Consider the following 20793-nt stretch of genomic DNA (forward strand, 5'->3'; position numbering starts at 1 on the left):
GTAGCAAACTAAATCTTTGTTTTGACCCACTTTCACTTGTCAGATTTTGATAAAATTTAGCTTTTTGGAAAGCCTTTGACATAAGAAAACGAATTTCACAAGTTTTGCGAAAAAAAATTGCAAATTTTTTGCAAACAACCTGTCAAAGGAATTTTGCACATTTTTAGTTTTTCTTGATTAAAAATCAGGTTATTTAAAATTTTGCAAAATTTTTTGCTTATTTGAAATGGCATGGTCAAGGGCTTATCAAAAATGTATAATTTTTCATTTTTTGGACAAATTTTATTTTGCCAACATTTTTACTTTATAAGTGGATTTTGCGATAAAAAATTCAATTTTTGCAAATTTGCAAATTTTTTTGCAGATTCTAAAAGTAGAGCACAAGAGCTTTCCAATGATGTATCATTTGTCATATTTGGACATCAAACATGGGATTTAGAGGGGGGGGCAAATTGACCCCCCCCCAGCGTATCCTGGTTTTCAAGTACCCCAGTAGAGATAGGGTTAATCAACATTTTATGTGGTTGCAAACAATTGTAACTAGCCTTTCAAAAATATTACGGGTCCGTCCTAGTATACGATTTATGATCGACCAACTTTATCCATGTGTTAAATATAGGATGCATTTACAAAATTGAAAGGGGGGAGGGTCCAATAATCATTCTCTAGAAAATTATCGATATTACTTTCTTGGTGTCGAGTTGTGTCCATTCCTATAGACAAGATAAGTTTTCAATGAATAACTTGATTGCAGTTTGATGTATTAAAGTATTTTCGCGTTTTTGTAATTTTAATTGAGATTTTATTAAGATGAATAATATTTGTTTTATGATTCCATAACCAAATATGTCCATACTTATTTGACATATTCTACTCTTCCTTTCACTCAAATCAAAACAACAAATGCTATTTCTATTTACATTAATTTCATTTCGCACTCAAAAAATTGCACTCCAATATCTATTTTTCTTCTAGATCAGCACTAGCACACAATTTATTGAACTTGTATCCCTTTTTAATTGACACTTGCCTTGTAATGTTAGATCAAATTATCAGGCGCTTTCTCCTTGTACGAAATACTATTTCAGTTTCGTTTTCATTTTTCTACTTTAAAGGGACTGTAAAGGAAAAATGAAAGGGGGTATAGGCTGAAACCTAAGAATTTTAGGAGTTAATCGAGACCTACAAGAGTTCTATCTGATGTTCCTGTCTCGAGATATTGATGAAACTGTGTAAAAGTTATACCAAAACTTATATATATAAGATTTGGTAAAAGATTCTAAGTTTATTATTTGAATTTAATAATTTTTCATTTTGAATAGATAGGGACCAAAAAATCTCTTTTTAACTTCTAAAATGCATAGGTTTCAGTCTATACCCCCTTTCATTTTTCCTTTACAGCCCCCTTTAAAGTACAATAGGGTGCTGCAATTATGTTATATCATACTTTATGTATGTTCAGAATAATTGACCTCTAACGTTTTCCGATATCCTATGATAGAAAACTAGTGTTAAATGCAAATTTTTAAGGTTTGAAACAACATGCAGAGAGCTTAGACGGACAGAAAAGCCGTTCTGTTTCTCCCCAACTGGAATTAGTAAACGAAGTAACATTTTTTATCCTCATCAGAATTTTTTTTGTCAAACCTAAATTATTTATACTAATGTTGTTTCTATTTAGACACATCAATTACCGCGTCTTGTGTTCCAAAATGTAAATGAGAAAAGAGGAAATAGAAGAGTAGGAAGGGGTGAAAAAAGAAAGGAGGAATATATCAGGGGAGGACGTCATATTTCTCATTTGAAGCCGGTATTGTACAGTTTTTTACCACATTTCAATTCTATACAGTTTTACTTTTGCAAGGATAGCGGAAATTTTAAAAGCAAATTGTTAAGACCAAGGAACACAGGCAGTTAGTCACCTTCCTATCTACTAGCTGGTCACAGATCAGGACAGAGTTAGAGTCAGGTCAGCAATTTTTCAGAATCTTGTTAGAAAGGAAGGAACGGATTTTTATTGAGAAAGAAATGCTATGAATTAAAACTAAACTGCATTTATTTATGACTAACTGAAGTGCCCGATTTTGCCCGTTGAGTTAAAAAAGTGAACAAAAATTAACAAAGAATTGAAGAACAAATTTCCATCTTGAAAAATAAATCAGCCAATTTTTATCTGTCATTTGATCAGCTATAGCTAACATATAAATATACTAAGCTTTTAGGGCGCTCCGCGCCCATCTTCTATTTAAATTGTGAACATGTTCCTTTTGTTTACATTTTAAAACATCGAGGAAGAAAAAATTTTGCGGATCTAAAAAATAAATTCGCGGATTTTCAAGAATTTAATTTTTTTTTACAAAATTAAAAACCTTTAAAACACATTTTTTTAAATCATTCATAAACCTTCCCTGTGGTCATGTGATTTCCCAGAAAAAATTTGGGCCCGATCGGTTCAGCGATTTTGACGTTTATTGGAAACAAACAGACAGACAAACAGACAAACAAGCCAAATTTATATATAGATTTATATGAGGGAAGAGCTTTATTATAGTGATAAACTGTAATTTGTTGATAATTTGAATTTTTAGATTGCGGAGTAGTAGTTTACAGTCAATCAAAGACATCAGATGTTCTAGGTGATTTTAGAATATATTCTAATAATGTTTTTGCTTTATTATTATATTCTCATTACAAAAAATATCTAGATTTTACACCTTTGGATCTGGACTCCTGGATGGAAAAGAAAATATATGAAAAGTTAATGCTTGATCTGTAAAACTGGAAAACCCTAGTTTTTGAGTTTAATTTATCAAACATTCTAGGCTTTACGTTCTCTTTTATAATATTTCACCTTTTTTTCTACGTAAACTATTATAATTGAAGATTTTGCCTAGTTTTATGTTTTCATTTGTATTGTGGCTGTAATTTAAAATTTAAAAAAGTCAAAATATGACAGAAGTTTAAAAGATTTATTCTGACCGACTAAAAACTTTCCTGAAACTATTTGAAATAAAGATATAGTAAAAAATAACCGTTGAAACCCCAATTTTTTATTTTCTTCAAAGCTGCTCAATCAATAATCTAAGATATCTTAAAGTTCAGTATAATAAAAGTTTGTGATGTAAAATTCTAAGAATTAGCTTGTTATATACACAAAAATAAAGAGGCTCTTTTAAAACGCTTTTAAAACATATTGTAAACTATGATTGACATTTTTTTTGTGATGAATATGTATTAGTATTAGCTTATTAGCTCCAGGAGTAGCTGAGATTTAGCTTATTAGCTCTAGGAGTAGCCAAGGTTTAGCTTATTAGCTTCAGGAGTAGCTGAGGTTATGCGTATTAGCTCCAGAAGTAGTTGAGGTTCGGCTGATTAGTTCCAGGAGTGGCTAAGGTTTAGCTTATTAGCTTCAGGAGTAGCTGAGGTTTAGCTTATTAGTTCCAGGAGTAGCTAAGGTTTAATTTATTAGCTCCAGAGTAGCTGACTGTACATAGGATGAAGGAATAGTGAATTTGTGGTTAAGAAGTCTAAGCTGTAGATTGTTATCCTCGTCCAATCCTTGAGCTGTTTCCGACCAGGAGGCAATGTCTTTGGCCATGGTACGTTTGTTGTATGGGGTCACTACTTTAGAAGTACGTTTATTGCTTCTAGCTGTAAATACATAATAAATAACAAATGTATAAAAGGAGAGGAAGATGAGTAGGTCTTCTCTGGTTCCAGAATCCGACACTACTGATTCGCGGATTTCATAATCCTCGTTCGGGGATTTCTTCCTCTACACCATCTTCTATTTCAATTGTAAACATTTTCTCATTGTCAACATTGTAAAACAAAAACAAAAAATTCGCGGATTTAAAAAAAATCCGGCCGTACATTTTCAAATTTTTTTTTCAAAATTCGAATTTTGTTAAAAGCAAATTTTGGAAAATTCGATCATCCATAAACCTTCCCTGGGGTCATACGAGGTCCCATAAAACATTTGGGCTCGATCGGTTCAGCCGTTTTGATGTTTATTGGATACAAACAGACAGACAAGCAAAGTATAAATACTTTATGGGTTAAGTTAAGACAATTTCCGAGTCTTTTCGTTGTGAACGTATTTATTTTAAGTAGCGAGAACCGAACGTTTTAAATTTGTAAAAAAAGTGTGGAAACGTTCTTTCTCTATAACGACGTACGTGTTTATAGAAAATTCTGGACAAATTTCAAGATAAACTCCCAGTTAGCTTTTCCTATATTTCATTTCTAGATTCTTACATTTTTTTAGTCAATATAACTATTCGCAACTTGTTTGTAACGAGTTGTTATTTTCTAAATTAACATATTTTTATGATTACTGAAGATGATTTTTTTTCTGCGAAGCACTCGAGTATAGTAATTGTAGCAAATAAAGAACTTATGCACTTTATCTGAAAGCTTATAAACCCACATACATATTTAGTGCCTTTAATAAATTGATTTTTAAATTGAATTTTGTTTTCAACTTCGTTTAATTTCCTAAAGGTTTAGGATTTAAAAGATATTTTTTTATTGCTAACAATACATATAACTGCAATTATAATGTTACATGTAGGGTTTCCACGAAATGGATAAATCTGTTGCGCAAAATTTGCGCTATTTCGCGCAAATTTTTTTTTGCGAACTTTTGCGCTATTTTTGCGCATGAAACGCAATGAGTTTTGCGCAGTTTTCCGTTATTTTTTTTCGCAATTTGCGCAAAACTGGAAATATTTTTTGCGAAAGTTGCGAATGAAACGAAATTTTGGTTTTGCCCAATTTTTTTGCGCAAAACAGCAAGTTTTACGCAAAATGTAACTTTTTAGGCAAATTGTCAAAAATTGATATTCTAAGCTTAGAATTGAACAACTGAATATTTATTCCATACATAAAAAAAATATTAACATACGAGTGTAATAAAGATTATACTACACTCAATTGGTTACTTCCCGTTACAAAAAGTTTCAATTAAGGGACCAAAATTAATTAAATAGAAATTAGAGAGTGTGAAACTTGGCAATATTTTAATCCTATTAAATAATTTCAAGTGACCCTTAAAGGCTTTGCCTAATCAAGTATGAATTATATTCTTAAATTTTTTAATCAAATTTCTGAAATCTTTTTAATCTCATGAAAAATAATGCAAGAAAGTAACCAATGCCTGAAGAATCCACTTTTAGGAAATATGCATGTCCAAAACTAAAATTGTCGAGAAAATTGTGAGATTTGAACTCTTCTTAACTGTCATTGGTCAAAATTATGTAAAAGTGACCAAAAGGAAGACATTTCAAAACAAGATTTTCCAGAATTTAATTCTAAGAAACACACACGTCGTCACAAACCGTTTAATTTTTAAGATATTGCGGAATTGAAACTCTAGTTGCGGAATTACACAAAACTTGAGTTTCGCAAAAGCGGAATTGGGCAATTTTGCGCGAAATGACTTTTGGGAATGATTGCGCAAATTGTTGTTTTTTCGCGCAAAGCTGATGTGCAAAGAAAGAAAAATTTTGCGTTTTTGTTCCGCAAAAATTGCGCAAAAGTTTTGCGAATGGAAACCCTATACATGCAGAAAAGATTGCAATTATCCATTAATATTAACATTGACAATATGTTAAGTACAGTTTAATGTTACTTGTAGTCTAGGGATGTTGACGTTTTCATTTTTCAGAAAAACGATCATTTCTTTATGAAAACGACGACGAAAAATCGAAAACGAAACGATCGTTTTTAAAAACTATCGTTTTTTTTTAAAAATCGTTTTTTAAAAATGGTCGTTTTTAAAACGATCGTTTTTATAAAATTCGTCGTTAACGTTAAAGACGAACCTTCGTTAACAATCTTTAACGATAACCCTTCGTTAACGATCTTTAACGATAACCCTTCGTTAACGATCGTTAACGACGACCCCTTCGTTAACGATCGTCAACGAAGAGAGGAAACCGACCTGAAGGGAATCAGTACTTATCACTGAGTAGTTTTTAAGAACTGTTAAACTTCATGTGAGACGACATTCAATAAAGTTGCATGTAATTCTTTTCCAAAAACGACCGTTTTGGAAAAGTTCGTCGTTTCGTTAACGATCGTTACCAACAACCCTTCGTTAAAGATCGTTAACGACCGTTAACATAATTGTCAATAACATTTTCAAAAACGATCGTTTTTTAAAAACAATCGTATAAAAAACGGTGGCAAATCGTTTTTAAAAAACTATCGTTTTCAAAAACGATCGCTATTCGTTTTCTAAAAGTTCAAAACGAGTGGGTCGTTTTAAAAACGATCGTTTGTAGAAAGTGTAAGGTGCAGCATGAAGAAAAAAATTGTTTTTAATTTTTGAACGTATAAGCATGTACACCAATCGACCTGTATTTTTACATTTATTCTTTGCAAGTATACTGGGTTCCGGCCGGAATCCGTCTCCCTGAACTCCCTGCAGGAGCTCCTGGTTCAGCTTTTTTTTGGGTAAACACTGTTCTCTATAGTTTCAGTAGAAGTAAATATTAGTAATACTATTCCATTGGTTCATAATATACGACACAATCATATGCCTGAACCCTAATTGGATCAGGCGATAATGGAAAGAGAACAATATTTTAATAAACTTTTGTTTAATTTTTTTTAGGATGAGATCATCAAAATAACTAGTCAACAGAGGAACTTTTATAAGATTAATGAGTTGTGAATGTGATTTGGATTGTGGAGTTGAAATATTTGTGGGAAAGGTGGTAAGCGTCCTCCCCATCTCGTGCGCCCAAAAATCATGGTTAGTGTTCGTCTTCAGTTATATCCCACATGTTGACGTCTAAACAGGAGGGAAGAAATTAATCTAGCTGAAGCTTACGCGTCTTTCACCGAAATAGAAATAAAGCTAACTGCAATTGTACTCATTATAATATTGTGCTCGACTGTTACCAATAACCACATATTAGTATAAGATTCGAACCTTGTCCAGAAAAAAGACTTTGATAAAGACTTCAGGGAGGGGAGAAAGGCCAGCCACAACAACCTCTCGTCCGAGCCACATTCTCCTTATTTTCTCATCCGAACCACCTAGAAATCCTCGTCCTTCGTTTATTATGGGTTGACAAATTTCTAATTCTTGAAGATAAAACTATTTTTATCAAATCTGGCCACGTTAGGGCATAAAATATGGATAGACTAAAGTATTGCAATGATTAAATCATGTTTGAAACTCTGGAGACATGAGAACGATGTCAAACTTTATTTAGGTAAAACTTAAAACTCTTCTGCCTCCGTAATAGCCTACCTTTGTGATATGAAATAAATAGAAAAATATTTGGCATACCTATGCCTACCATTTTCCCCATGAAGCCACCTGGAAAAAATCTATGGTTTTTACAATAAAATATTAAAATTCTATAATCTCGGAATTAATTGCGGCATTCTACACCAGGAATATCTGAAAATGCGCGTAAAAAGGTGATCATTTTTAAGGACATAAAACTCGAAAACTTTAATTCAATTTAAACTTTTGTTTCGAATAACTAGAATTCAATATTTCATTTATGCCCTAACGTGGCCGGATTCTTAAAAAATTGTTGGATCTTGGAGAACTAGAAACTTTTAAAAAATAATATTGGAAGGACGAGGATTTAGAGGTGGCTCGGACGAGAAAATGAGGAGAATATGGCTCGGACTAGAAATTGTCTCCCCTCTTTCAGGGCACTCTTGTTTGCCGAGTTCATTAGCACCTGATCCAATCAGGGTTCAGTCATGTGTTTGTTGTATATTCTGAACCAATGGAAATAGTATGGCGGTAACATCTATCTTTCTATCTATCTCATTATCAAATTAGAGTTATACTGAGAAATTCTCCGAAATGCTTCTCTGGAAATTCCTGAGAAATTCTTAATATTTAAGGATTTTAAGGGGATTTTAATAAAAGAATTACTTTCGAGAAATTCCTGGGAATTTCTCCGGAATTTCACACCAAGAAATTCCTGAGAAATTCTCCGGAATGCTTCTCTGGAAATTCATGAGAAATTCTTAAAACTTGGTCACCAAGTTTACGGATTTTTTGGGAATTAGATAAGAGAATAAGTTTCAAGAAACTCCTAAGAATTTCCCAGGAATATTTCTTCGGAAATTTCTGAGAAATTCTCAGGACTTCCTCACAGAATTTTCAAGTTCCGTTTTTCACCAATAGGTGTCTCTGAGGTTCTCTTCTTTTATGCATAGGTGTCTCTGAGGTTCTCTTCTTTTATGCACTGCTCAAACTAAATCTTTTTTTCTTTGCATCCTTATTGATAAAAAATGATAATTTTCTTCAGAACCATCTTTTAAAAAAATATTTAAAAATTTTAAAACATTTTTTTTTTATTTTTTTTTGACAATTCACTTGTCTGAATAAACAAAATACATGACAACTTCAGTAAGATCTACATTGACTATAACATTCTGACTTAAGAAGATGGTTATACTTCTAGAAAGTTGGTGGGGCAATATAGTTGTTAAGTTATTCACTACTTTTGTTAGTGAATATTTCAAGAAAATCTTGGGAACATTTCCAGGGAAATTCCCAGGAATTGGTTCTGAAGAATTTTTTTCTTCAAATTTTCTCTGGTTTTTCTGAAGAATTGGTAACAAGAAATTCCCTAGAATTGGTTACAAGAAATTCCTTGGATACAGTTACGAGAATTTCCTTGGAATGGGTAACAAGAAATTCCTCGGAATGGGTTACAAGAAATTCCTCGGACCTGGTTCCTGGGAATGGGTTACGAGAAATTCCTGGGGAAAGCTGTCGACATTTTCACCGGATTTTCCTGTGAAAGGTTCCTGGGAATATCCGCGGATTCCCAGGAAAGATTCCTGGGAATTTCCGCGGATTTTCCGCAAAATTGTTACTTGGGAATCGACCTGTATTTTTACATTTATTCTTTGCAAGTATGGCAAAAGGGTTTGCTTCTTTGGGTATAATTTTACTAACTTACTGGGTTAGGGCCGGAATCCGTCTCCCTGAACTCCCTGCAGGAGCTCCTGGTTCAGCTTTTTTTTGGGTGAACACTGTTCACTATAGTTTCAGTAGAAGTAAATATTAGTAATACTATTCCATTGGTTCATAATATACGACACAATCATATGCCTGAACCCTAATTGGATCAGGCGATAATGGAAAGAGAACAATATTTTAATAAACTTTTGTTTCAATTTTTTTAGGATTAGATCATCAAAATAATTAGACAACAGAGGAACTTTTATAAGATTAATGAGTTGTGAATAAGATTAATGAGTTGTGAATGTGATTTGGATTGTGGGGTTGAAATATTTGTGGGAAAGGTGGTAAGCGTGCATTAAAAAACTCCTCTCCAACTCGTGCGCCAAAAAATCATGGTTAGTGTTCGTCTCCAGTTATATCCCACATAATTGCGATTGCACACTGCACAATTGTTAAGACACATTAATATTGTGCGCGACTGTTACCAATAACCACATATTAGTATAAGATTCTAACCTTGTCCGGAAAAAAGACTTTAATAAACACTTCAGGGATGGGAGGAAGGCCAGCCAAAACAACTTCTCGTCCGAGTCACATTCTCCCCATTTTCTCGTCCGAACCTCCTCAAAATCCTCGTCCTTCGTTTATTATGTGTTAAAAAGTTTCTAATTCTTGAAGATAAAACTATTCTTATCAAATCTGGCCACGTTAGGGCATAAACTCATGTTTGAATCGTAGAGATATGAGAATGATGTCAAACTTTATTTAGGTATAATTTAAAACTCTTCTGCATCTGTAATGGCCTACCTTTGTGATATGAAATAAATAGCAAATTATTTGGCATACCTATACCTACCATTTCCCCATGGAACCACCTGGAAAAATCTATGATTTTTACAATAAAATTTTAGAGTTCTATAATCTCGGAATTAATTGCGCCATTCTACACCAGGAATATCTGAAAATGTGCGTAAAAAGGTGATAATTTTTAAGGACATAAAACTCGAAAACTTTAATTCAATTGAAACTTTCTTTTCGATTTACTAAAATTCAATATTTTATTTATGCCCTAATGTGGCCCGATTCTTAAAAAATTGTTTGATCTTGGAGGACTAGACACTTCTAAAAAATAATATTGGAAGGACGAGGATTTAGAGGTGGCTCGGACGAGAAAATGAGGAGAATGTGGCTCGGACTAGAAATTGTTGTGGCTGGCCTTCCTCCCCTCTTTCAGGGGGACGTAAATAAGGATTTTCAAGGAGTGGGGTATTTAAATATCAAAAAAATTTTGGAGACATTTTTTGAAATTATGAGCATCCATAAACCTTCCCAGGAGTCATGCAAGGTCCCACACAAAATTTGGGCCTAATTGGTTCAGCCGTTTTGACGTAATCTAAACAAATATTATCTATTCATCTTTTTAATGCTATGGAGATTTCTTAGCAACCCTTGAACTGTCATGTCTGCAAAATTAGTTTGTTTTGTGGTTTTTACATTTAGTTTTAAAATTCAGGAATTTGCAATTCAAATACAATTTTAGTTTATAATATGAATTTTAAAACCTGTATCTTTCGTTGCCAACCATTTCCTTGTTTTTTAACAATATTTTTGTGCATATATTTTATTTATATTTAGGATGTACAAAATGCAGATACTGAGAAAACTAATTTTCCTCAATTCCTTTCTCTTATTACAGGGTTGTTCAAATAAATGGCGGTATACCGTAAAGGAATTGATCCCGAAAGGGGGCTTACTTAATTAGATCAAGACCAAGTGTAATGCTCACTGATATTTCTATAAAAAGAAATGACATAATTCACATATAAGATTATTTTCTAAGTTTGGGTCACATCAAAACAACTCTGGTTTAGAATATTTGGAAATGTTTTTTTACAAGTACATCTAATGAACATTTAATGCAGAAAGCTTTAAAAGGAGTGACCGGCAATGTATGGTAGTTGAACTGAGAATGTAGTATTGTAGAGAAGTTGTAGGATTTATTTCAGACATATAACACGTTTTAATGATGTATAATTACCGAGTTAGAGCACAAAGTCGACGTTAAAAATCATCCATTTGGATGGTTACGTTTTGAGAATTGATTTTTTGAAATTATTTAATAACGACGACAAAAAATGTAAATAAGTCTACAGTTAAGTAATTAGATATTTAGGAATATATTTCTCAATTGAAAGGAATTGAGTCTTTGCCACAAATTCAGATTTTCTAATTTCTCTATCTTTGTAACCAAAGGTCGTAGACCATAGTTATTTCAATTATGAATTCTGTTAGATCAAATAATCTAAGTTTGAAATATCAAAGGTTTACATCATCAGGTTCCAAAGATATAATAGGGGTTAGAAAATTGAGTTTGTGGCAAAGACTCAATTCCTTTCTCAATAAATCAATTTTAGAATCAATTATTTCTTTTTCTTCATTATTTTGAATTTCTTATTCTTTAAGAATTTGTTTGTAGATTTCTTCAAATTCTTCAAATGTCGTCTTTTCAATAAAATTCCAGGAAATCAACAGAAAATGTTTGATAACAATGAGATATTACAGAAATCAATAACTGAATAAGATTAAATTTTTTCGATGATAATAGGAATTTTCTTTCTCAACATGTTTCTAAACAACTAATTAGTTTACTGTAGAATTTATACAATATTTTCGTCGTCATTTTTGATAAATTTTTTAACCCGATTTTCTAAATCATCCCTTAAAAATGAACAATCTATGAGGATTTTAAATATCTAATTTGCGCTCTTGCTGAACAAATATGCACCGTAAAAACGTCTCCCAGGTCTCAAATGATTCCTAAAGAATTTCTCCACAATACCACTTTCTCAGTTCAACTACCAAACATTGCCAATCACTCCCTCTAAAAACTCATTGAAATTTTAATTTGACTAGCTACTTAGCATAATAAAGCCAATAAGCTCCTATATTAAACTAAAAATCTTTGACCAAAGAAATCCTGAGAAAATTTGGTGAGCGTGCAACTGAGAAGTTAAATTTTTAATTTGATTAATTCTATGCCTTTTCTTGGTCCCTTGGGCATTTTTTCTCATTATGTACAAATTATAAATAATCTCATGAGGCCAAAATTAATATCAGAATTCATCGAGGAATGTTTTAATCTTTCACGAAATAACCTTATTATAAGATTTTATATAGATACAAAGTATTTTGCATCATTTTTAAACAAGGCCGTGAAAAAATTTTTTAATTGGACACCCTCTTTGTTACTTTACCCAACGATCATTAAACTTTCTCCTAAATATCAAGAACGTTGCGCAATTTTCATTTAGTCTAAAACCATCCATTTTTGAACACTTGATTGCAGGCAGAAAACATACTAGACTTTTTACAAAGCAGAGATGACCTACAACAGGTAACTACAACATTTTCAATCTGATTTTCAAATCCAAAAAATCCGTTTTATGACGACAGGAAAATAAATAAAGCTGACAAATGACAATATTTAGACAACATTTGTGTTTAAATAAATATTTAATACAAATTGTAATGTTGTACAACCAATTTTCTTTTTTACTTCACCTTTACTGTTCTTTTCGCTTGTAAATTTAAAAATCATTTCTTAAGTAAAAGACGAAATTCATTCCCAGTTTTCCGGTTCTCCCTTGAAAAATAAAAAAAACAGATGGTTAATAAAAAAGCTAGATATCCTCTGAGAAGAGTTAATTGATAAATCAATGATATGATATGATGAAATGCTAGCTCATATCGAATTACGACTAGTCCAAGAGCTTCAAAACATTTATTAATATTCAATTTAAGTTTCTGTTGGTATTACAACGACCTGGACTTCACAAAGCATATTTAGAAAGACAGGTAAAAAATTTGTTTGACCTTAAACATCAGTTTGTTTACTTTGATTTTTTTTAATAAGATAACTGTGTTTGTGCCAACAGATAAAGCGCTTCTGGATTACAGAGGAGTCAGGGGGGAGGATTTTGCTCTCAACCATATAGTTAATAGCGTGGAAGTAGAGGTATATTGATTTTATTCTGTATATTTTAAAAAGCTAGAGATTTAAACCATAAAGTACGGATTAGATTTTTAGTTGCCAATACTATGCCAATGTAATGAGCCTAACTTTTAATAGGCAATGCATTCCTAAAACACTATAATCCTTCAAGAGCTTATTTTGGATCGTTTCTTAACGAGTTTTTAAAATAATTTACCAATATTTGACTTATAATACCAACTAAGCCTATCTTGCCCCAATATTTAGAAATAATATATAAAAAAGTTATTTCAAGAAACACGCTTCTTTTGAATAATATCAATCGTTCATTACTTAAATTTGTTTTTTTTTTTAAATTAGGATATGTGTCGACTTTAAAATTCCAAAAATAATTTTGATTTTTATTATATTGTTAATTCTATTGAAAGTCGAAACTGGGAACACGGCTCTCTACTCTTGTGACAGGAGGACCTCCTATATGGGTTACAAGGCGGTCAGCATGGATATATTTTAACCAGGTACATACATACACCCACATTTTATGTAGTTTCTTCTTAAGATTTCTTTTTTTTTAGTTTTTTTAGTTTAGGGTAGGTCAATTTTTTACGTTTCCCCTTGAGAGCTTAGGGTTGCAGTGGGATCTAAACATCCTAAACTAGTAATCTAAGAACTTTCAAAAAAAAAATTAAATTTTCTTATAAATGACAAGCTGAGATCTATTAAAAACAAAAAAAGATTTTAAAAAGTCACTTTTCTAAGACTAGGTTTAAAATTTCTTCAAACTGGATCAATAACGTATCAATAGAACCGTCTTCGAGCACTGAATTCAGAAACTTTAAATTCACAGAAATTCATTAATAAGTAAAGTAAAAAGTAAAAAAAAATAGAGACAAAAACTTTATTTTTTATTTTGGAGTATGTCTCTTGGCACCAAAACCTCAAAGCATCCCCCTCATGTGTAAAACATTTATTTTTGATATTTTCAAATAATTGTTACTAGTCATAGTCAATCACTCGTCTAATCTATTATTCGGTTCAACTGTGGTAGTATATGTTTCTTCTTGAATTCTGTCTTATATGTACAAATTATGTTTGTCGCATATAAAGTTTGTTTTCTCAATTAAAATCAAATTTGCTGACATGACACTAAATCCAAACAATCATAAAATAATTCCGCCCTGGTAAATTTTCTGGAATACAAAAAAGTGATGTGCTGAATCTTTCCATTTAGCAGAAATGTGAAGACTGCAGTGCTTATATCAATTTATTTTTTCATTAAAGTTTTTCATTAAAAATCTTGTTTTCCGAAACTCAACGGGTTTAAGCAAAGAGAATAGAATATATATTAGAGGGGAATTTACTAGAAAAAAGTGTAAAACGGCCATTTTGTTGTACTGTTTCTATACCGCAGGTGTACTTCACATATTTATGCTGTAAAACCTTTTGGGCCCTGGAATAGCATTTTATAGAAAATCTAANTCTATGCCTTCCACTTTACAAACGATGATTTTCCGTTATAACTATAAATCAAATGATATTTTTATTCACCTAATTCATTATAAAATTTATTTAACAGCTTTAAAAAATTCGAAATTGAAATGAATAGTTTAGGGAACATACTGTATTAATGTAATCTACTGCATATAATTTGTGAACATTTAAATGATTTGTACACTTTGAACTCCCTTTCAGGCTGAAAGGGACTAAAAAATTCATACCGAGAAGTTCTCTAAATTCTCTAAATTTCTCTCTAATATATATTCTATTCTCTATGGGTTTAAGTTAATCAGAGTTGAATGTAGTACAGCTGAAAGTACACTCGCTTTTTAAGTCGGATGTAACATTTTCTAAAGTTCTATTTGTTTAAAAAAAGCTATATCTTAAAGAATGTAATTAAATAGATATATAATTACATTATTGTTTCAGGCAAGAGTCTTAGAAAAAAATATAGTACTGAACCTAGGAGGGACGGAACAGCAGGTGTAGAATCGAATTTTATCCTTTACTATTTATTTTCTTTACTTTGAAACTCTACTTTCAAACAAGTCAGCATTTGTGTTATAGATTGTTTACATACTGGATGGTGTCCTAGAACCCTTGCTACCAATCAGTGTAAAAAATGCTACATTTACTCAAGATGTCACTGCCGGAAAGTTATTACAGCTGTAAGTAATAAATATATTTATACAGTTCTATTTTAGCGTAAGATTGAATCAACCTTGAGGTTTCAGTTTTACTGGAAAAAATGTTGTAAAAATCTCTAGGCATTAAGCACATCCTAATGTTGATTTTGATCCTCTCACTTTTAAGGAATACAAATTTAATATCAAAATCACGTTTTTGCCCTGGCAAAATTGTTTAGCGAAAAACAGGAGTTTCAAAGATAAAAGTTAAATAATCTAAGGCAAACAACTAAAAAAAGAATTTGAAAGCCCCCAGCCCTAACCACTCTAAATGTGTATGCATAGGTCGACACTGTATAATATTGGGGATAATCTAGCTACACGAATTTTTTACCAATCTGGTAAGATTTTATTTTGAATTTCTATCTATGGTGTGAATTTTTAAAAATTTGAAAAACTAATAAAAATAAGTTCTACAAGTATTTTTTAAAATAATATCTTATCTTTGATAAACATAGTCATTGTAGTATTTTTTAAATGCTTTTTTTAGATAAAGGAATTGAGTCTTTGTAACAAACTAAAATTTTCTGATCCCTATATCTTAGCAACTTGATAGTGCAAACCTTTGATATTTTAAACTTAGATTATTTGATCTACCAGAATTCATATTTTGAAATATCTAAGGTCTATGGCATTGGGTTGCAAAGATATAGGGGTTAGAAAATCCGAGCTTGTGGCAAAGACTCAAATCATTTTATATTATCATTTTAGCTGTTCTTAACAAAAGAGAAAAAATGTTTGATGTTCCTGGGAGACACACCTTCTTCCTTCCAGTAGATCAGTCATTTCAGGTATATAGCTCAAGTATACGTATCCTGGTTCTCAAGTACCCCAGCAGGGATAGGGAATTAATAGTAGGAATTCATTCAATTAATTTCCATAACCTTTTTATGTTTAAGCCCTGGTAATAAGTATAACATCAAACATAACAATTATTATCTTTATTTTTTTTAAACATACATTTGAACAAATTTGAATGCTTCAGATTTATACATAAATTTAAGTTACGATGAAATAATAATGCCCGGAAGGTTAATGAACTTTAATGTATTTTCTTACTATTCATGCTTCATCTGGAATTCTCGAATAGCTGATAGAACCTGAAAAAGTAATCAAATATCAAAAAAAAAATTAACAAAGAATTGTCTATGTTGTTTGAAAGTATACAATTTATTGCACCATGTGCAAAATAAACAAACTTAAGATGATCTACCTCATCCGCAGCCTCACTTATTGTAATTGCACGTGCATTTCTGGGAACATCAACCTTTCCTGCACAGAAGAAAAATATATAATCAGAAATTAGAGCTGCTACTGTTTTATTTAAAACTACTCATTAAAATGCCGGAACGAATATAACAGATGGATATAGTATGGATCTTATTTATGAATATCAACATTTTTAAGCTGTGTGTTGATAAGACAGACAGATCAATGGTAGGATCGATTAAGTACCATCTATGCCTGCAAAGACTATTTCTCTAGTTGTGAAGGCGGCTAGGGATGTGAAGATGAATATATAGAAACCTCCCATCCAAGTTAAAATCAGTTGATCAGCTGAAATATCCATATTAAAGTCAAGGTGTCAGCTGAAACATCCATATCAAAGTCAAGGTGTCAGCTGAAACATCCATATTAAAGTCAAGGTGTGAGCTGACACATCCATATTAAAGTCAAGGTGTCAGGTGAAACATCCATATTAAAGTCAAGGTGGCATCTGAAACATCCACATTAAAGTCAAGGTCTCAACTGAAAAATCCATATTAAAGTCAAGCTGTCAGGTGAAACATCCATATTAAAATCAAGGTTTCAGCTGAAACATCCATATTAAAATCAAGGTGTCAGCTGAAACATCCATGTTAAAATCAAGGTGACAGCTGAAACATCCAGATTAAAGTCAATGTGTCAGCTAAAACATCCGTATTAAAGTAAAGGTGTCAGCTGAAGCATCCATATTAAAGTCAAGGTGTCATCTGAAAATATTTCTTTCTCTAAGGATTTGGTAGGAATATTTTTTTCTGCAAGCTTCGAGTGAATTTTAGCCTTTATGGGATCATAATAACATACACAATCAGGTTTATGGGATCATAATAGCATACACCAACCAGGTTTATGGGATCATAATAACATACACCAACCAGGTGTATGGGATCATAATAACATACACCAATCAGGTAAGAAAGTAAAGTCAAGAATGTTGTGCTTTAAAAAATCTTATTTTGAGTTATTTTTGGTAAGAAAGTAAAGTCAAGAATGTTGTGCTTTAAAAAATCTTATTTTGAGTTATTTTTCCTGTTCTTTGCTAAATGTTAATCGAAGAAGGATTGTCTGTTCTGTGAAATTCAAGCACCGCAACTTTTTAAAAGAATTACACCGAAAGTAAAACCTTAGACGAAATTTATTTAATAACATTTCTACTCACTAACTCATCAAAGGAATTGGATTTTTTGTTCTTAGGTCAAAAAATCGTTATGTAAACTAACTATTCGTAAACTGAACATATTTGCATATTAATTATTGATTGATTGGTAAAGTTATCATGTCATTCAATTTTTTATTTTGTTGAATCTTTTTTCTGTAGATCAGTACCTGCAATTCCCGAGGAATAAAGTTGGCTGACCGTAAACCAGGCTAAAGTTGTCACAATGAAATTGAAGAAATTCTGTCCCACATGAGTCATGATGTTCTCGTTCTTGAAAATTCCCTACAATCATTTTACCATATGAATTTCAAAGTTTTGTTTTATCTAAAGAATTTAGTGACAACTATAGGATCCCCCAACTCCCTGTATTCGCTTACGGGGGGAGGTTTTAACATTTAATCTATTCTGATTGCTTAATAGAAGATTCCAAAAGTACATTTAAAATCGTTATAAAGGTAATTTCTTACAAAACTGCATCCCTTTATTCTACGTAAATTTAAGAGTAATAACAAAGAGTAAAAAACGCAGAGGAAATTCCATTCAAAGTTTGAGGGGTAATGGAAGACGACGTCCCCCTCGAATTTTTTTTATTCATTACCAACAATTTAAAGGCAGGGATAAAAATACCCNAAATGTTAACCTCATAAACTGTAGATCTATCCCAATATAAAATGTTAACCTCATAAACTGTAGATCTATCCCAATATAAAATGTTAACCTCATAAACTGTAGATCTATCCCAATATAAAATGTTAACCTCATAAACTGTAGATCTATCCCAATCCCAGAAGTTTCCAATATTTCTAAGTGTGTCGGTAGATGGCATGATACTTGTCAGTGTTCCAACAATACCTTTGCTGTCCCTAGATGAACAATAAGATAAAACATATAGTAACTAGGCTTTCAGGGTGCTGCGCGCACATCTTCCATTTCAATTGTGAACATTTTCTCTATGTATAAATAGTAGAACAAAAACAAACAAAAATTCGCGGATTTTGGAAAAAAAAATCGTGGACTTTCAAAATTTCAGGAAAATAAAATTTTTTTGGAGGCAAAACTTTGAAATTTAGATCATCCATAAACCTTCCCTGGGGCCATGTGAGGTCCCACACCAAATTTGGGTCCGTTCGGTTCAACTGTTTTGAGGTTTATTGGATACACACAGATACCCAGACAAGCAAAGTATAAATATATAGATGCTAAGCTTGATCGGCTAATTTTTAAATACAAGTCATTAATTGTTGATTTCTGGCGTTGAAATAATTAACATCTTTCTGACTTTGATTGAAAACTGAAAAATCTATTTATTTTACTCCTCGGTGAAAACTGAAGACCGACATCATAAGGATCCTGTCTCTTTTAAAACACATTAAAGTTACCTTTCGTAATTATTTTGTGGTATCCACGGTCCATATTCAATATTTGACGGAGAACCAGTCCAAGCATTGGTTTGAGAATCGACCCATTCCCCTGGGGCGGCAGCGATGGAGGATATTAAAAACAGCAGTAGAAAATTCATCTATTGAAGAATCAGATGATTTTTTTATTTAATTTTTTTATTATTTTGAAAAAAATATTACACAAAAAATATTAAATATGCATATACATTTTCTTGAATGTGTATAACTTATGAATAGTACTATATAAACAGAAAAAATTCAAGAGTCAGCTGCAATTACTGAGAATTCATGGGTTTACCTTAGGTCTGATAAGCTCTGTGCTCTATGATCAACTGAGTATGAACCAAACCCTAAACCGCTTTGATTGTTTAGCAATTTAGAAAATATGTTTTTTTTCACAGGGTGTCTACTTTTACAAGTTTTTACAATTAACCCAATCTGGCTTTTTAATTTATGAAAATGTGATTTTTATATATGTATATATATTTATATTGATATTTCAGTAAACCCTGTTAACGGTTCAGTATACAGAGGTTCAAAAATAGATAACCTGACCGCTACCTCTGCCTGTAAACAGATCTAAGGATAGATATATAGATAGATAGATAGATAAATACATGGCTAGATGGGTAGGAAGAAGTTAGATAAGTATAGACAGATGTATCAAATATATATATTTAAAGCTTCAGCAGCACTTTAAAACATTGTAGTATATATTTTCGGTATATACAAATTGTTTCATGACTCGATGGCCATTGGCCAATCTTCAATAGTTTTAAATAAATATATGATATAAGATAAAGGAATTGAGTCTTTGCCACAAACTTGGATTTTTAAAACCCAATTTCTTTAAAACCAAATGTTGTAGACCGTAGATATTTCAAACTATGAATTCTGGTGGATCAAACAATGTAAGTTTGAAATATGAAAGGTACGCATCACCTGGTTGTTGAGATATAGGTATTATAAAATTGGGATTTGTTGCAAAAACTCAATTCCTTTATAGAGATATTTATAAATACCATTAACGCGGTTAAAAAATCGAGATCGCTAACAAACGGAAACAGAAGTTTTTAATTAAGAACGAACGGGTACTTAGTGAGCATGTCCGTTTCAAAAGTTTTTCTAACCGTTAAAGAACAAATTGAAACAAGTTTGAATGTGCCTAGCCGTATCTACTACTAGGATCAAACCAGAAGTTTAATAACTTTGTTAACTTTAAAATGCCTGATCTCTTTCCTATACTTCTAAGTCATGTTTCTCTTAGTTTAGATGGTTATTTTAATGAGGAAGGGACGTATGCATGTATTTATTAGGTATGGGAGGGGTAAAAAGTGTAAGGGGGAGAATAAAAGACTGGGTTAAAAAGTTCGACATGCCGTACAATTGTACAATTAGGCATATATGCAGGGTGTTTTTAAAGTGTTTTTTTTTATTTCGTTAAGATATAGATAATATTCCTCCCAAAAAAAAGATAAAAACTCGTTCAGTACATCTTTAAAACTATTTCAAAATAAAAGATAATCTTGCATAAAGACTTCAGAACGTAGTCTTCTCTCAAAGTTAAAAAACCAAGGTCAGGAGGAATTTCCGAAAAATTGAAGTTCAAGTTTTCAAGTAAGTCAACTCACTAAATTCCCTGAATTCTACAGAGTTCCCTTATCAATATTTGAGCCAAATCGGTTTAGGGCTTCATGAGTTATGATTTACTATTTTTTATCTTTTAATAAGAAATAAAAACATCACTTTATAAAAAATACCCTGTACAATTTACTGGCATTGGAACATGTAATTGAAAATGCAATAAAGTCTGTCAGCCCCGAGCTTTCCAATGTTGTATCATT

The 20793-nt window shown here is 31.8% G+C and overlaps 3 protein-coding genes across 3 annotated transcripts in view; 2 read left to right on the plus strand and 1 right to left on the minus strand.

Moving 5' to 3' along the window:
* The window catches only part of LOC111713866 (MAPK regulated corepressor interacting protein 2), a 3501-nt gene extending 335 nt beyond the window's left edge, over positions 1-3166 (plus strand). The window contains exons 2-6 of the mRNA XM_023488838.1: positions 1531-1607; positions 1682-1810; positions 1897-1969; positions 2589-2636; positions 2706-3166. Coding sequence (XP_023344606.1) covers positions 1531-1607; positions 1682-1810; positions 1897-1969; positions 2589-2636; positions 2706-2776 — 398 coding nt within the window. The 3' untranslated portion in view covers positions 2777-3166. The remainder of the gene's footprint in view (positions 1-1530; positions 1608-1681; positions 1811-1896; positions 1970-2588; positions 2637-2705) is intronic.
* A 7426-nt stretch (positions 3167-10592) lies between these two features.
* Positions 10593-16035, plus strand: LOC111713909 (fasciclin-1). The gene is made up of 10 exons (XM_023488900.1): positions 10593-10650; positions 12301-12347; positions 12755-12808; positions 12867-12968; positions 13373-13462; positions 14871-14924; positions 15009-15109; positions 15413-15468; positions 15839-15981; positions 16027-16035. Exons 1-10 carry the CDS (start codon positions 10599-10601, stop codon positions 16033-16035), a joined length of 708 nt encoding a protein of 235 aa, XP_023344668.1. The 5' UTR covers positions 10593-10598.
* Positions 16036-16053: 18 nt separating this feature from the next.
* Positions 16054-19518, minus strand: LOC111713942 (uncharacterized). Its single transcript, XM_023488937.1, has 6 exons — positions 19248-19518; positions 18929-19068; positions 18307-18412; positions 17717-17831; positions 16341-16399; positions 16054-16227 (listed from the first exon to the last, which is right to left on the minus strand). The coding sequence occupies exons 2-6, from the start codon at positions 19066-19068 to the stop codon at positions 16186-16188; spliced, it is 462 nt and encodes a 153-aa protein (XP_023344705.1). The 5' UTR covers positions 19248-19518; the 3' UTR covers positions 16054-16185.
* Positions 19519-20793: the final 1275 nt, after the last annotated feature.

Source organism: Eurytemora carolleeae, unplaced genomic scaffold (genome assembly GCF_000591075.1).
Source record: "Eurytemora carolleeae unplaced genomic scaffold, Eaff_2.0 scaffold3, whole genome shotgun sequence".
NCBI classification, from domain to species: Eukaryota; Metazoa; Arthropoda; class Copepoda; order Calanoida; family Temoridae; genus Eurytemora; species Eurytemora carolleeae.

Bases quoted from the DNA above. Each gene is read 5' to 3' on its own strand.
- LOC111713909 (XM_023488900.1), top strand. From the start codon at position 10,599: ATGCAGATACTGAGAAAACTAATTTTCCTCAATTCCTTTCTCTTATTA. The intron at 12,969-13,372 runs GTATATTGATTT...TTCTATTGAAAG, and splicing joins TTAATAGCGTGGAAGTAGAG to TCGAAACTGGGAACACGGCT. The intron at 14,925-15,008 runs GTGTAGAATCGA...TTTGTGTTATAG, and splicing joins TAGGAGGGACGGAACAGCAG to ATTGTTTACATACTGGATGG.
- LOC111713942 (XM_023488937.1), bottom strand. From the start codon at position 19,068: ATGAATTTTCTACTGCTGTTTTTAATATCCTCCATCGCTGCCGCCCCA. The intron at 17,832-18,306 runs GTTAACATTTTA...AAATGATTGTAG, and splicing joins ATAGATCTACAGTTTATGAG to GGAATTTTCAAGAACGAGAA. The intron at 16,400-17,716 runs GTACTGATCTAC...TCTTCTGTGCAG, and splicing joins TTATTCCTCGGGAATTGCAG to GAAAGGTTGATGTTCCCAGA.